Source organism: Trachemys scripta, chromosome 12, assembly GCF_013100865.1.
Source record: "Trachemys scripta elegans isolate TJP31775 chromosome 12, CAS_Tse_1.0, whole genome shotgun sequence".
NCBI lineage: Eukaryota > Metazoa > Chordata > Testudines > Emydidae > Trachemys > Trachemys scripta.
In genome coordinates, this window is record NC_048309.1 from 37,691,012 (window position 1) to 37,709,381 (window position 18,370).

Consider the following 18,370-nt stretch of genomic DNA (forward strand, 5'->3'; position numbering starts at 1 on the left):
ACATAAGTGATCTCTCTTAATCCTCTCCTGAACTAAGCAGACATGTAAGCAACTGATACCTACATTTTAGGCTTCATATCTGTATCTCCATCACTGTACCTGCAGGCTTCATGCACACATACTCCAGATCCCCCTTCACCCCAAAACTTGTGCCTCATTGACATACCTCCAGCTGTTATAAACTCAAACCTACTTGCACTTCTAGAGATTTCTGTTAATTCTACTCTCTCCTGGCTCCAGCATAAAACCAATTTAGAAATTCCATTTCCCAGCCAGCTTGCTCTCATTTTTAAGTTACATCAAAGATATCAGGGTGCCCTTTATATAACTTCTACAAACCAAAAGACAAGAAAGAAAAACTAGGTGATGCTCTCTCTCCATCCTCTGATGGCCCAGAAACTGCTCATACCCATTTCCTTTAGTGTTCAGTTGATATTTTATTCCAAACCCTTCCACCAACGTAAGTACAGTGCAAAATCATAGCTGTTAACTCTGTCAGTCCCTCTTTACCAGAGGTCCAGGAAGAAAAGAAATCATCCTATCTTTCAGTCTATCTTCAGCTACCATATTCTTCTTCCTCAGAACACTGCCTTCCTGGGTTTTACCAGGTTAACCAGCTGCAGGCTAATTAGTTCATTACTTCCCCCAGCCTCTCCTGATTAGCTAATTGCTCAATCAGCCATCATTGGCAGGAACTAATTGAGGCTACAGTGATCAGAGTGCTGACCTACCTGTCAGACCTCAGCACTCTGGATAGAAAGAAAGAAAGAAAGAAAGAAAGAAAGAAAGAAAGAAAGAAAGAAAGAAAGAAGGAAAGAAAGAAAGAAAGAAAGAAAGAAAGAAGCTGCCTTCACCATAAGATTTGGATCCCTGTGGAATCTTTTCCTTGTCCTGAATTGCTGATGCTATAACAATGTGTGACATTCAAAAACTGACAATACAATAGCAGCTACATAGTAAATAGAATGGAGCACCCAGTGGCTTTTAAATCATTGAAATTGATTGAACCACTGGCATCCTTAGAAAATCAATAGGAGATGGGTGCTTAATGCTGTTGTCAGATGTTGGAAGCATGTGTGTGTTCCCTTTGAATGCTGTCCCAGCTTTGTGCTGATAGCCAACACAGCAGACCTTGATAGAGCTACCCACAAAGAACACAGGACTTGGCCACTCGGCCAGTTTTATGTAGACGAAGCACAGTAATAGCACCCAGCAGACCCTACAGGGATACTAATACATGTTTGCCCGTGACAATGGACTCAGCTCAGTGAATGGCAGGACTTTCCATTTCCCCCTCGGCAAGACCAAGATACTCTCTCTGAAACCCCTCTTTATACACCAATACAAACAAGTTACATATTGCCCCTCTAGAGTGGCTAGTTACCACTCTTTACTTTGTACCTGTTGGTTCGATCAAAATATCTCTATCCATCACACGGTCATCCTTACGTCATCTTTAGGAGAGGTCAGTGTGTTCTCATTACCTTTGGGGGGGGGGGGGTGTTTGTACCATACTTGGTATCGGGGAATTCTGGTACCACCCTTATGGAATGTGCTTGCTTTAGTGTCCTGTGCCTAGTACTTTTTAGGAATGTGTAGGTTTTCGCAATACCAGCCCTGTACTTCCCAGGTTCTTTGAGCCTGCACACAAGCATAGCCTGATTTTTTGCTCACTTTGCTTTATATTACAAAGCTTTAAGACTGTAACAGACTGCCTCGGGGTGCAACCTGGAACTGGGGTACCACTGAGTCTCACCACCCTGGGCTCCCTCTCACACTGTGATGCTATAACAAGCTAAAGTCCTCTACAGGGACTTGCACTCACACAGCCATACACAAGCAGGGGCTAAACCCAGCTGAGTTACTCATGAACCAACAATAGAGAGGCTCCAGTGTTTGTTTCTCATGTGTTTCCAGGTGATGTGTTGTAGGGGGAGTGAGGCCCCATGGTGATGTCACTTCTCCCTTTTATAGTTTCTTTCATGAGGAGGGAACTTCTTTGTTTCAAGCCAAGCCCCCAACACAGTTTGTGGAAAAGTACAGGCACTAAAATGAAGTCCAGTATCATATGATCTAGTCTCATGCCTTTGCATGCTTCAATGAGTCCTGGCAGCCATGAAGTGTCCACAGGTGAGGATAAGCTTTTCCCATGGCCCATTGTTTTCATTGATGGCCCATTACCTTGGATATTCTCTTCACAATGTGCTGGCTAGACTGCATGTAAATTGACCTGTGGGAGTTATCCAGGAGCAAGCACATTTGAAATACAGATGCACAGTAATATTCATAACCCCAGATTCAAAAATGATACATGTATACAAAGCTCCAGGTTGTTGTGGAGGCTTAATACATCAGTGATAATGAGATGCACCAATCCTATGGTAATGGGGGACTGATCAGTACCTGAGATGATTTTTTGCAGTGTTGTTGTAGTCATGTTGGTCCCAGGATATGAGAGAGACAAAATAGATGAGGTGTTATCTTTTATTGGACCAGCTTCTATTGGTGTAGCCTGAAATATTGTTTCTCTCACAAACAAGAATTGGCTCAATAAAAAGATTACCTCACCCACCTTGTTTCTTGGAGAGTTCATGGTGTTTATTTCCCTTTACCTTTACTTCTGCAGACAAAATGAACAAGAATGGAAAAGCCAACCAAATGTCTGTGCTCCAAAAGTTCGTCCTGTTGGGACTGTCTGGACATCCAGAGGATGTCTGGCCCTGTGCGTGGAGTTCCTTGCACTTTACTTGGGAACCTCTTCACCATTCTCCTGGCTGTGTCTGACCCTATCCTCCACACCCCCATGTATTTCTTTCTTGCCAACCTGTCTCTCTTGGAGGTCAGCTATATTTCAAGTGACTTGCCCCAGTTATTGGCCCATTTCTTGGCAGTGCACAGATGTAACTCATTGGCACATTGCATGGCCCAGATGTACCTCTTCCTCTCCTTTGGGATAATGGAGTGCTTCCTCCTCACCATTGTGTTGTACAACAGGTACATCGCCATCTGCTTCCTGCGCCTCATGGTCGTTTCCTGGGCAGGCAGTTTTCTAGCTTCCACCATCAACATTGAGTCCAGCTTCCAGCTGTCTTTCTGTGGGCACAGGGAGGTAGACCATTTCCCCTATGAAATGCTGGACATGGTGAGTTTGGCTCGTGCTAGGAAGGACCAGGCACAAATAGTCATTGCCGTGAATTGTGTGTTCAAGTTGATATGACCACTTTCCTTAATAATCCTCGCTTACACTCCCATCCTTGGCACAGTCCTGAACATCCCCTCTACTGCAAAGAGGAATATGGCCTTTTCCTTCAGCTCTGCCCACCTGGTTGTGATCTGCCTGTTTTTTGGGACAGCAATTTCCATGTACCTGAGTTTCAGGGTCTATCTCCACCATGGGGCAGCTCAAAACAAGCTCTGTCTTCTACATCACCATCACCCCAGTGCTCAACCCCATCACATACAGGCTGAGGAACAAGGAGGTGATATGTGCCCTGAGGAAGACAATGGGTATGGATGTAGGTATAGGTATTGCATGAACAATGACAGAAAACAGAAGTAAGGAAACAGGCAGGAAAATGGACAAAGCAGGAATTCACAGGTGGCCTCGTAAATATGTACACAATAGATAAAGAAATAAGCTTGTAGCTGCAGCTTTGCTTACTAGCATATTTTCTAGCACATAGATAGTTCATAATCTTTCAGAGATTGGCTTACTAATTTTGTGGACCAATCATAAAGCATGTGATGTAATGTGGAATGCAATATACATTATTTACAATTACGTCCTTTGGAGTTGTGGTGCACCCTAACGCACCCCCCTACGCCTGAGCCCGATCATCTCAGGTGTAGATTTGTGAAATGCTGGTAAAGAAACCTCAGTGCTGAGTCTGGATATGAACCAAGTTTTTGGATTCCAGAGAACTGGATAAAGTGTTCTCCCAGAACTGGATGAAGTGTTCTAGACAAGCCAAGTGATAGAGGTCTTGGAGGAAATTCCACTAGTAGGGAGCTATGGGTCTCTGTTATAAGATCCTGACCGTGAGAGACAGATCATGGGGCCATCCAGTTTGGAATTCTGACATCTGCTGTGCTGAATCAGAACAATAGTCCAGCTATCCTGCACACCTTCTACATGCTGGACAAGATAAAGATAAATGGTCCACCTAGTCCTGTATCTCACCTACATACTGGATCAGACCAACGGTTGACCTATTCCTTTATGCTTTCTATTAATAGAAAAGACCATTGGTTGATCCTGTCTGAAATCCTTTCCCCTATACACTGCATCCGATCAATGATTCATCTGTTCCTATATTCACCCTGCCCTTTGTACACACCGCCCTTTGCTACTACCGATTGACCTGCTAAAAATCAACTGTCTATCTAGTCTTGGTTCTTTCCTATGTAACAGATAAGAATGGCCCCAGTAGCTCTGTATCCTTTCTATATACAGGGTAAGACTGATGGTCCCTCTAGTCCTGTATCCCTTCTAGATATCAAATTAGACCAAAATTTCTCCTCCAGTTTAGAAATATTTCTTCAACATTCAACCTTTACAAGGTCATTACACATAAAAACAAATCAAAACATATCGTTTGAGCTATTCTGGAGGCGTGTGTTGGACTAGTCCTTTCCACCACCAGTTGGGAAAGGAAAGAGGGATGGCAGCAGATGATGCACAGGAACTGAAAGGCTGGAAAGTCTGCACAATTGCTATTATTACATGACTGAGTAAAACTGCAAAACATGTTCATTCCGATTTTTTCAAAGAAAATGTAGATTCAGCAACACTGAATCGTTTTACAAATTCGTGTTGATGTCACCAAATTGTTTCAGTAAGAAAACACTAAACAAATTCCAAATTTTTTACTTTCTTGTTTGTTTTATTTGACTTTGAAATCTGTGTTATTAATTTTATATCACGTTTATCTACTATATTTAGCATTATACACATACAATATTTAAGAATGTTAAATATTATAACATTATAATCAAAACCAAATGATTTTCCTTATCTAAACTAAACAGCTTGGAAAAACTTTTCTATGGTTCTGAATCAATTTGGGCATCGGGATCACTTAACATACTTTGATTAATGAACCCACCACCTCTGCACCTTGCCCTGAAATGTGTTCTCAGACGCTCTCATGTCTGCTATGGGACCTTTAACATATCTGTAGCATAAAGGATAGTTTTTTTCCCATTTCAGAATGTCCCTTATTCTCTCTGAGATATACATTTATCTTACAGAGCGGTCATTTCTTTAACACCTTTTAAATTGAATTCAAGGTTCATCCCTGGTTGATCACTTATATTTATATCAATATCTATGGCTATATCTAAATATATAGCTATAAGCCATGTCTCTGATGTTTCTGCTGCCCATGCTACCAGGTGTAATTAAACTCATACTAGGTCGATGAGTACTATGTGTACACGAGCATGGGAATCACATCTCTTGCTCATTGTGTAGACATACTTTGATTCATAGATTCTAAAGCCAGAAGGGAGCACTGTGGTCATCTAGCCTGACCTCCTATATAGCACAAGCCAGAAAACTTCTCTGAATTAATTTCTCTTTGAACTAGAGCAGATCTTTTAGTAAAACATCCTGTCTTGATTTAAAAATTGTCAGTGATGGAGAATCCACCATGACCATTAGTAACTTGTCCCAATGGTTAATTACCCTCACTGTTAAAAATCCACAGGTCTGTTCCAGTCTGAATGTGACTAGCTTCAAGACATTGGACCTTGTCTGTACTTTGTCTGCTAGATTGAAGAGCCCATGAACAAATTTCTGTTCCCCAGGTCGGCGTTTATAGGCTGTAATCAATTCATCCCTTAATGCTCTCTTGGATGAGCTAAATAGATTGCGCTATTTGTGTCTATTGCCATAAGGCAAGTTCTACAGGCATGTGTAACCCCCCCAATCTCCTCCCTTCAGCACAGCATCTCCTAGCGCCATTGTGGGACATTGAGGTCCTCACTGATTGTGAGGGGAGAGCACCCCATTCTGAGTCTTACACACACACATACACACACATTCTCAGTCACTGAAGCACATTGTCTCCTAGACACAGGGTGGGGTATGGTGGTCAGCATTGACTCCAAGGGGAGAGTGCCCTCAAAGGAATCAACCACTCTGAGCTCTTTCCAGCCCTTGGGTTGAGTGCTCCCCATTCAAGAACTGACATAGACCATCCTTGCTTGGAGATATGAAGAAAGAGATCCTTTGTGAGAGTCCACTGCTGTTTTATTGTTCTCTGGGATACCCCCTGAGAAGCCTGGAACTAGAATACAAATGTCTCCCAACTTACTCCCATATATCTATGCTGATCTTCCCAGTCACAATGTGACCTTAGTGGGAAACCACCTCTCCTCGGTGCCCCTGTATAAACTGAAGACAATAAAATGTATGCATCTCCCAGGGATAATAATATTTATAATGATCTCGTGAGCGAGATCATTAAACAGCATCAGGCTGAATAAGTACTTGGGTGGGAGACCATCAAGGTGCAGCTGAAGGGTTGTGAAATTTAATTAGTGTGTGAAAAGGTCTTTGAGATCATATGATAAAAGCTGCTTTAGGAAGCAAAAAGTATTAGTATTCTTATGAGATCCTAAGTTTTCTCATTCTGCAAAGTAGGGTTATTCAGGCTTAAACTGCTCCCTTCGGGTTTGTGGTAGAATCACACAGAGCTTGAGGATGTCCTAATAACTTTATTCTACAAAAGGGTTTAAGGGAAAAAACACATACCATATTCCATTGCAAACTGGGAACCCAAGTCCCTTTTGGCAGCTTTGACAATCTTACCCCAGGTATTCACCTTCCTCACAGACCCTCCCGGTTCTGTTTGTCTCACATGGACAACAGTCAGAAGGGATATGTCCATTTATCCCAAGGGAGGAGATATGAGACTTGTCACCCCTGTGAGAACTCAGCTCCTAATCTCTGCAGTGTTTGCCTCCATCCCGCATCTGCAAAACGTGGAAAATAATGTCTCCCTTGAATATTTAGGCTGAGATTTGTAAATCCATTTTAATGGGAAATGACATCCAAGTCACTCTCAGCTTTGAAAATCTCAGACACTGTTTTGCACAGGGCCTAGGTATCACTTGATCTCAATTGAGGCCAATAGGTGCTACTGGATGATAAAAATAATTAATAATTTGCTGGACAGTAAAATGATTAGTCTGCATTTTCTCCAAGACATTGAATTATGGGACCTACAGTATGGTTTGGAGGTAATGCAATTAAATCAATTTTCTCTGCTCTGTATTTTGTGTCAGTGAATAATGAATACATAACTGAAGCTCTGGGTGCCAGGGGTACAGATGATATTTCCCTTCAAACTGTATTGTTTTATAAATGTCTAATTGTGTGTTCTACATTGTGCATGCTATATCATGGATTAAAATGCCCTGTGTTTCTTCGTGCTGAAATATTTTTTCTATTTATTTAATTGAACCCTATTTCATCCTAGTTACACTGGGAATGACTTTAGACCAGTACATACATTTTAAACTACAATGAAAAGTGATAACATACAAATACACACAAATCAGTTCAGAGACATGCTCATACAGGGTAAGAATCAGGAGAAACTCCATTGAGGTCAGTGGAATTAAACCAGCATAACACAAGCATAAATAAGAGGAAAATCAGGTTCTCACAAACAACAGAGCATATCATACTCATTCTCTGTATGTCTCATTTTCTGCTCACCCACACTGGTGTAAATCAGGAGTAACTCCATTGGGAATTATTCTCCTGTCATCTACTCCATCGTAAATCAGGAGTAAGTACTTTTACTCAGTGGGCCTAGTTCTCCTCTCACCCCAGTGCAAATCATGAGTAATGCCATTAAAGCAATGGAGCTGCTTCTCCTCTCACACACCCTGGTGTATATCAGGAGTAATGCATTGAAATCAATAGAGTTATGACGTGAGGGAATGGAGTTTTCAGCTCATTATTTGTTTTTCCATTAAAGTCACCTGTGAACCTAGAGGAAAATGGTAATTTATGATATTATCAGAGCATCTAGGAGAGTTAGGTACCCAGCTCCTGTTATATGTAGGTGTCTAATTCCCGTTGGCTTCTTTGAAAATCCCAGCCAAAACCTTTATACATTCTGTGAAAATGCTTGTTTCCCTATTAATTTCCAGATGGCCTCTTTCACCTCTTTGTTCCTCAGACTGTAAACAACTGGGTTTAACATGGGAGTCATGACCATATAGAGCAGGGACAAGAGCTTGTCTCTGTCCATGGACTCCCTAGACTTGAATCCTAAGCACATGAAACTCCCCCTATAGTACAAAGCCACCATGACCAGGTGTGAGGAGCAGGTGGAGAAAGCTTTGAGCCTGACGCCCCCTCCCGCAGGCATCTTCAGGATGATGGAGAAAATGCAGACATAGGTCATGAGTATCAAAGCAAAGGGCATCATTAGCACTAAGGCACCGGCTATGAGAATGTAAGCCTCATTAAAAGAGGTGTCTGAGCAGACCGGCTTTAGCATGGCTGGCATCTCACAGAAGAAATGGTTAATTCTATTAGACCCACAATATGGCAGCCTGAATATAAAAGCTGTCTGACTCAGAGACACCATGTTACCACTGATCCATGAGCCAGCCAAGAACCCAACACAGGTTCTCCTGCTCATGAGGACTGTATAGTGCAGAGGGACACATATAGCAACATATCGGTCATAGGCCATCACAGATAGCAGAAAACTTTCTGTGGCTGCAAACAAGAGGAAGAAATACATCTGTGTGGCACAATCAGCAAAGGAGATGTCAATTTTCAGAACTGCAAATGAACTACATAAACTTTATGTTGCAATAGCCCTAAGCCATGGATTTTCAAAAGGAGCTGAAGGGAATGATGGTGAGTTATTCTGGAATAGCTATTTCTGATTAACTCCCTGTGTGGATGCTCTAATTCCAGAAAAAAATAGTGCCTTATTCCAAATGAGCTTAATCCACTTAGATCCAAAGTCTTCTGACTCCCACTGGAACTCAAGTGTGGTGCCTAACACCCCAAGAACTCTTTGAAACTCCCACAATAAAACATTACCATCCATCTTCTGCCACACAGGAGCATATAACTTCCCACAGGTATATCCTGTCCTACTGGCCTCTTTCCAGCTAGACTGTGCCCTGTAAAATTGCCAGCTGAATGACTGGTTGTATCAGTGGGAGCTGTGATTTAGACTTGTAGTGACAATCACCTACATCTCTTCTGAGCATAGACAGATTACTGAAGAAAACAGAGCAAAGACTGTAATTTTCTATCCATTACCTAGCTCAGAATTTTGAAACATAAGGGGTGGAGGTTTTAATGGCTCTCAGTGTCCAAACCAACTAGGAGGGCTTTGAACATCTCAGCCATTGTGCCCTCCTGCCTGTCTGCCATTACTCTGAATTTTGCTGTGATCAGTACATTGGTAATATAGTGGCTGTGTGGCCCCTTCAACTAGCATAGTCATCAGCAGGACTAGAAACTTAGACTTTCAGAACCCACACTCACTGACTTCAATATGATTTGGATTAGGATCCCAAAGCACAACCACATGAGCTAAATGAATAGCTAATAATATTGATATTTATTATTATGCTTTTTTCAATTTTTATCAATTTTAATATTCACATTTGTGCGAAATTATGGAGGGGATCAAAAATATTTTTTGTCAGTACATGTTTAGATTCAAAAAATTAAAGCTATATACCATTAAAACCATACAAAGTAAATAGCGTTAAATCAAACCCTAATATGTTATCAGGCAGCATTTTTCTTATTTTGCTTATCTGTAAATTTTTATTATTATTGATGGAGATATTTTTGTTGGTTTCTGTGTGTACAGTGAAATTGACCTTTGCCAAAATTTTGTGATACAAATCTAATCCTTCCAAACCTATTTATAGGGATAGCAACATAAACAAGACAATAACAAGTAGCTATTAGTATTGTTTTCCTAAAACATTAAAGCAGAGGTCTGCACTGTGAACAGTTCTCATTCAAATATTGTACATGAACAAGAAATAATAACCAGAGCATTTTTTAAAAAATGAAACCTTTAAGTCCTATAGGCTATATTCTCCATTCCATTATGCCATACAAGACTGCAAAACTGCCACAATGGGGTGGAGAATTTTTAATTCAGTCTCTCCTCAGGGAAAACTCACAGTGGGACAAATTTTGAGTTTTGATTGATTAAATACTTATAAGGAACTCAAAATTTGGCCCCTAAGTAGGCTTGTTCAGCAACTTATAACTATCCATAAATACATCACCTGTAGGTATTCCAAACCCAATTGTCTTCTCTCATGTACCTTGGAGAAAGGCAAAATTGTTACCCAGAGATGAGGATCTGGAACCAATACACAGAGTGAATGTTTATCTTCTTGGCAACATGCATCTGACTCCAAAGCATCTCAAAGACAGTTTTTAAAATAAGACACAAAACTGCTTCAGCACCACCCCGGGAGAAGGTAGGCCTTGTGCAGATTTTGCAGAGCTTTCTCATGAAAGAGAGGTAATAATAATATTTGGTGTGTTCTGAGGGAACTATAAATAAATACCCCTGTGTAGGAGAGATGACAGTAGCCCTGCAAATTATTCAGATGTCAGGGTGATGGGTATGGTTAGAATAGAGAAGAATCAAGAGAGTGGGGCAACAGATTATGTATGGGAATAGATAGAAGGATAGATCATGAAAATGCTTCAGCATCAAGAAACCAGCAGATTTCCTATGGATTTTCACCTACCATCTGTTTCCATTTCAAAGCTGGGGAGCTGGTTGAGGGAGGGATTTGTAGGCACTGTATCCACTCTATGCATTGCCAAGTCTCAGCCCATATTCCCAAGTGTGGGAACTGATGCCTTTGCTCTCAAAATATTTTGTTCTTATTGCCAAACTAAGATTTGTTCCTTGTTTTGTAACATCATTGTACATGTTGTACCATCTAAACTGGGGCCAGTAAGGTATATAGTGCATGGAGCGGTTGTGTGTGTGTGTGTGTGTGAGAGAGACAGTGAGCATGTATTGTGCTGGGGAAAAGAGTGTGTTTGGTGTGTTAGACTGGGTGTATGTGTGTGCTTCTCCTTGTGTGATGTGTGAGTGAGCATCATGGTGTATATGTATACCAGTCTATGGAAACACTGCATGTGTGATTATGTGAGTGTTTGCCTGTGTTTAAATTACAACAATTTAACCCAGTAAAAGTTAGCCTTATTCTTCCTCATTGCTCCTGTCCTAGCACATAAAACTCCCCATGATACACAGGAGGCAAAATGGAAATAGAGCTGGTGCATAAGAGATTTTTCATTTGACTGGCAATTTTGAAAAATTGTGGGGGAAATAATTTTGAGTAGAACCAAAAATATTTTTCCAAATTTTTGGTGACAAAAAGTGAAAAGCAATTTTGTTTCCATTCTGACCATTTTTAAAAGTAAAATTAAAAAAAAAATGAAATGAAAACTGTTTGGAACCAGAAAATCAAAATGTTTCATTTCAAAAGGGGCAAAATGAAAGATTTTCTGGGGAATTTTTCTGCTGTTTTATTTTTTTTAACTGACATTATTCAGAAAAACTGACAAGAATTGACTTCACTGTTGCTGAAACTACATTATCCATTGGAAAAGTTTTGTATGACAAATTTTACCCTTCTATGGATGGCCTCTTAGACAACACACATTTCTATTGTTTTTATTGCTTATTCTACAACAATAAAGAAGTAACAATACACATTTGTTTAAAACTATATTTTTATTTGGTTTACATTTTAATCACTTTGTACTTCAACTGACAATGCCAGTTATTTGAACTCTGAAGAGCACAAACTTTTGTAGTCCATTTTGAGAATCAGCCTAATTCTTCTCTCACCCTGATATAAATCCTTATTATTTCCATTGAATCTACTTTACATTCAGTGGAGATACTCCAAATTTATATTGGTCTAAACCAGGAGCTAAATGTGTCTCTGGCAGCTTGATACTTGGTGCCATGGTACTCAAACCATTGGGGCTTGTCTACACAGGAACACTCAGGAAAGATCATCTAAATTCACACCTGTGGTTAAATTAAAGTGCAATGGTTAAATCACATTATACCCCTGTGTGTATGCTCTTACTCAGAATTAAAGTGGCCTTAATTTGGTATAGTTCATTTCACTTTGAAAGTGAACCCCCAAATATTTATGCACCAACTCCCCTTCCCCCCTGCAGCTTGAGATACCCAGCTCCAGCTCACAGCACTGTACATAAAGCTATTTTTAGAGCATGAGCCCTGCAAGCCTGAGTCTGTCAACCTGAGCTGGCAGGCTTCCTCCTGCTCTCTCCAAAATGCTGTGTAGATGTACCCTATGGGCTATGCCAATTTAGATCAGCTGAAGGGGTGGACCTGTGTACCAGTTTGAACTTGCAATATCTGGCCCTCTCTTCTTTTGGTCAGTGAGGGATTTGGAGCCATTCAGCCCCTTATAAGATTGGGATGAGAGCTGGCCTGACCCAGTCTACACTTGATCACTCTTAGGGGATCCCTTTTCTCTGCACTCCTCTCTATAGAGCTTTCCTCACCATTTTTGTGGATTCCATTCTGAGACACATCACATTCCCCATTCACCATATAGGGACCCTGAGCACCTACATCAGGCTTTCTGGCCCTCCGTGATTTTTCTAGGGGCCTAGAAGTTAGGTATAGTGACACTGAACATCACAATGCCTAAGTCCCTTCATGAATCTAGCCGTACATATGTCTACTCTGCGAAGAAAAACCCATTGCACTGGAGCCACGTGTACACTGCAAAATTAAGTCGACCTAACTTATGTCAACATACAGTTGCCATAGTAATTGCATGACTTTTGCGTGTCTACACTTTGCTCCTGGTTTTGGAAGGGCACATCCTTGCCAGAAATGTTGTATTGACTGTACTGTCAGTATGGGACATTGTGGGAAGGCTTCTGACAGCCAGTAACAGTCGACATAAGCAAGGTGGTGTCTATGCTGACTCTACGTTGACCTAACTTCATTGACCTTGACTCTATGCCCCTTGTGGAGGTGGAGTTATTAAGCTGGCATAGTAGGGCAATTACATTGACAGGAGTGAAATTTAAGTGTAGGTGAACATATGCTACCTTGCATCAACCTAACTCTGTACTGTAGACCTGATCTGAGTGTCATTTTTTAGACCCACAGCTCAGGCTGTGGGTCTAAAAATAGCAACATAGATTTTTAGCCTCCTAACCCAAGCCCAGTGAGTCAATTGACCCAGACTCTGAGACTCAGTACCACAGGTTTTTTCTTTGCAGTGTAGTGTGACGGGGCAAGGCCAGATGGCTATAGAAAAGTAATGGAAGATAGATATATTAGCCCCAGGTTAAACAAATCCCTGGTACCAAGATAAGTAAATGGCAGCTGCTCCAGGTCAATTAAAACACCTGGGGCCAATTAAGATCTTTCCAGAAGGCAATGGAGATTGCTACATTGATTGGGACACCTGAAGCCAATTAGGGGCTGGCTGAAACTAGTTAAAAAGCCTCCCAGTTAGTCAGGTGGGTGTGCATGTCAGGAGCTGTGAGAAGTTGTGCTGTTGGAGAGCCTGAGCTGTATACACCATACTAGGTACAAGGAAGGAGGCCCTGAGGTAAGGGTGAAGTGGAGCTTGAGGAAGTGGGGGCTGCTGTGGGGAAGTAACCCAGGGAATTGTACGTGTCCTGTTCCTAAAAGGTCAGCTGATATTATAAGGGTCCCTGGTCTGGAGCCTGGAGTAGAGGGCAGGCCCCCTCCCCCCCCCTTTGCCACCTCATTAATCACTGGGAGACAATAGAGACTGTGCAAGGGAGGATAGCTTCTCCTCACCTCCCTTGCTGGCTTATGATGAAAATTGTTCAGTAGATTGTGACCCTTGTCTCTAAAGAGAGAAGGGTTAAGGGGAGGGTCACAGTGAGCCTCTGAGGCTAGCTAAATCTGTCAGAAAACACAGGCCCATGGAGACAAGGACAGAGCTTTGTCACAGTAGACATACTCTAAATGCTTTTTGTGCTTTTGAAATTCTCAGTTTAGACCAAGTTATCTGTATCAGAGTGGGAAATGCTTTTCCCATATCCCTTCAGCACAGTGGATTCCCCATGCTATGTATAAAGCTAATGGTCTATATAACACTCAGTTCTTTGTACAAAAAGTTAGCAGCAGATATGATGCAATTGGTTGAAACCTGCTCCCCTAGTTGTGTTCCTGTGCTATAGCTCATCACTGGAACTGCCTGAATTGTCATCTTCCCCCAATGAATATTCAAAGACACATATTTAAGGGTTTGTAACCCAGCTGTAATTAAAGAGACCTGAATGTATATTCAACATGCAAGAGCTGCCTTCAGGAAGCCAGTGAGATGCTGACCCTCTTGGAAACTTGGAAGGTAGGTGACAAATATCTCCAAAACAAGACTAAACATAGCTCTAAGTGAACCGGAACCCCCACGTGTGTTTCAAAGCACTTCATATAGATTCCTTGGCCAGATACATTAATGGTATTATGGGAAAGAGTTATTAGCTGAAATACTGGGCATTTTCACCAGGTATATTTATCGCTGTTTCTTTGTCCATATCTATCTATCACCATTCATAAAGCTTCCTCTTGCTATATATAAATATATGAACAATGGAAACATATCCATGAAGCGGTGAATAGACAAATGAGTAAATGGAGAGGTAAAGGCAGTGTTAAGAATGGAGGAGTGGGTAAATAGAAGCAAAACATTCTATGTTCATGTGCCAAAATATGTAACATTCCAGTTCTCCTTCTGAAAATCCTTTCCATAATAATATGAAGCTATCAGGCCAATATGCTTAATGGAGTAAATAAAAAAATGTTGCATATACATTACCAAAAATAGTCATCAGTAATAGTAATTAATACTCAATCAATGTGAATTAACAATTTTGTAGATTAGTCTAATTTGTTCAATATGTCATCTTAAAGTATGTGATCGATCGAGCAATCTATCTACCTACCTCCAATGTAAGGTCAGTGTAACTGACAGTATAATCATCCCCTTCCATTGCTTTCTTGCCATTAGTGTGACAAGCAAATGCCTTTTTGTTACATGTATACAACTAGGTGATTTTCACCCCCACACTATAAAAGTAGATGGAGTAGATTTTTCCAAATACACTAGATTTTCTTTGTCACTTTAAGCAAACTAATACCATAAACTTGTGCCCGTCTGTATTGTTTGTGTCACAAAAATATGACAAACATTGAATAAAAATATGATATCAGGCATGGCAATGCCATTTTGGTTGATATTGCATTTGAAGGATCCTATCCTTGACCACTTTGTTGCCATGGTGAGCAAAGAATTCACTGATTTCAGTTGTTGTAGGGTTGAGATACTACTGAGGTCATGGACTATAATGGGAGCTGCTAGTTTGCAGCACCTCTCTGGGTCCAGTCATTGGAAGAATGCTTTCTGCCTTCAGCAGATATAATGCTCAGGCACACTGAGGTGAGGTCAGGAGATAACAAAACTTTTTTTTTTCATTTTAGAATTTCAAATTGTGACTAATTTCAACTTTCAAAAAATTCAAATTTGGGAGAAAATGGAAATTAAAAGGTTAAAAATGTGCATGCATCTCCCCCCCCCCCATTTATTTCTAGGAGTAGTTTGGGCATCCTCAGCAACTGAAGTGTCCTTCACTGCACTCTGTGCCACACTGCTTCCATTGTGATAACCACTGAGAGTAAGGCTGGTTTCCCCACAGCTTAATGAAGACAGGACATTCCTCTTGAGATGCCCTTGACTTTGGAACTCACAACCCACACTTGGGACTCAGTCCTGAAGTCAACGGGGCTATTCATGTACTTAAAAGCTTGAATGATCTTTGGTGGTCAGGGCCTGGATTTTTAGCCCTATGCAGGATTGAGCACTTGGTCTGATCTTTAGAGCCCATGGCAATCCCAGTCTATTTCCCCAAGTGATGATGAGTGAGTGATGATGGAAATGAAGGGGGGAGTTTGCCATTGGGATTGAATATGTGAAGCATTGTCAATTCTTTATTCCTCTGCATCATTAGTTTAAATGAGGTGGGTGAGGACAAGCTCTAGGGTTCATTGATATTTCCATGGGTTTTATTTTTAACATATATCAAAAGTGCCTAGAACACTGAAGAGCTCTTCTTTGAGGTATCATCTGAGCACTTAATTACTTAGTCAATCTGTAGATGAATGAACCTAGACCTTTCTTTGGGTGTCACTTCTTCAACATGTGAAAGGAAAAACAAGTGTGAATTCTTCTCCTTCTCTTCCTCTTCATCCTCCTTCTTTTTCTTTCAAACATAGAGCTTTGGTTCTATGATTGTAATCTGTACATTATTTGGTGGCCCATGCAGCTGCTTGACAGTGTATTATTACTGTTCTAAAACATGGAAATTAAATCAATAACTAATAAATCATTCAGATAATGAGCTTGATATCCATATGATAAAGATTTCAGTAGGAATTCAAAAATCTCTTAGAAATGCAGATGCACAATGAAAATACCCACATTTACAAGAGATAGATATAGAGTGGCAATAAGGACATAACCAATGTCTAGCCCAGGGGTCGACAACTTTCTGAAGTGGTGTGCCGAGTCTTCATTTATTCACTCTAATTTAAGTTTCGCGTGCCAGTAATACATTTTAACATTTTTAGAAGGTCTCTTTCTATAAGTCTATAATATATAACTAAACTATTGTTGTATGCAAAGTAAATAAGGATTTTAAAATGTGTAAGATGCTTCATTTAAAATTAAATTAAAATGCAGAGCCCCCCGGACCAGTGGCCAGAACCCGGGCAGTGTGAGTGCCACTGAAAATCAGCTAGTGTGCCGCCTTTGGTACGTGTGCCATAGGTTGCCTACCCCTGGCCTAGCCATTGACTTCATTTGTAATATTTGTGATTGGATAGAGCACATAAATCCACATGCCTCCGGGCATAATATAAATTCTAACTCATGGGTGAGTTAGGAAGAAACTTCCCCTTTGAGCAGAATATTTTGTAATCTTCCACTCCGGAGTTTATTACACTTTCATCTGAAGTATCCAGTCCCAGCCACTGTTGAAGGCTGGATGCAGAGTTAGATGGACCTTGGGTCTGATCTAATCTGGCCCTATGATCACACCACTCATATTTCATTGTTATCTCCACAGGCAGAGTCCAGCACACATGGCAGATAAAAACCAAACCACTGAGTTTGTCTTTGTGACAATTTCCAACCAACCCAGGCTGCAGGGTTTGCTCTTTGTGGTGATTTCAATCATGTACCTCACATCTCTGATGGGGAATATCCTCATAGGCATAATAGTTAAGCTCAATCCTGCCCTTCACAGCCCCATGTACTACTTCATCTCCAATCTGTCTTTGGTTGATATCTGTTACACCTCGGTCACCATCCCCAAGATGCTGGTGAACCTGTTTTCAGAGGACAGAACCATCTCATTCACTGGCTGTGCTACCCAGCTGTATTTTCTTATTGCCCTGGGGCCAACTGAATGCTTCCTCCTTGCTGCCATGGCGTACGACCGCTTCACAGCCATCTGCCATCCCTTGCGCTATGTCATGATAATGAACAATGGACGGTGTGTCCAGCTGGTGACCGGTTCATGGGTCAGTGGTTTGCTGCTGTCCTTGGTGCAGACCTCACTGATAGTCACCCTGCCCTTCTGTGGGGACAACCGGCTCAACCATTTCTTCTGTGATGTGACTCCCCTCTTGAGCCTGGCCTGCGGAGACACGTCCATGAATGAAATCGCTGTATCTGCAGCCTGTGTCTTAATTGTGCTCATCCCTTCTATGCTGATCCTTGTGTCCTACAGTAAAATTGTCTCTACCATCCTGAAGATCACATCAGCCCAGCAGAGACACAAAGCTTTCTCCACCTGCTCCTCCCACCTCATAGTCATCACTCTATTCTATGGCTCCGCCAGCGCCATGTATCTGCGACCCAAATCCAGCTATGACCCCGAAAGGGATAAATTTCTGGCCCTGTTTTACTCTGTGGTGACCCCGACATTGAACCCCATCATCTACAGCCTGAGAAGCAAAGATATCCATAAAGCCCTGAGGAGAATGATACTTCAAATTTCTTTAACCCCAAACTGCAAGCAACCAACCACTGCTTAGCTGAGGCCTGATGCTGATCTCAGTTATTTGGGTTGAACACTGCTGTGACTTCATTGACTTCAGTGGAGTTAAGCCTAAATTCCTATGAACACATTTGCACTAGGAAGTTTTACCAGTAGGGTTTTTATGAACATACAGCTGTCGACACTGTTATGTCACTATAACATGTGCACACATGGCTGCCTCTGTTGGTGATGCCTCTCCACTCT

General features: G+C 41.3%; 1 protein-coding gene across 1 annotated transcript; it reads left to right on the forward strand.

Annotated features, from left to right (window-relative positions):
- The first annotated feature begins 17,204 nt into the window (after positions 1-17,204).
- Positions 17,205-18,161, forward strand: LOC117885410 (olfactory receptor 2G3-like). Its single transcript, XM_034786718.1, has one exon. It carries the CDS (start codon positions 17,205-17,207, stop codon positions 18,159-18,161), a length of 957 nt encoding a protein of 318 aa, XP_034642609.1.
- Positions 18,162-18,370: the final 209 nt, after the last annotated feature.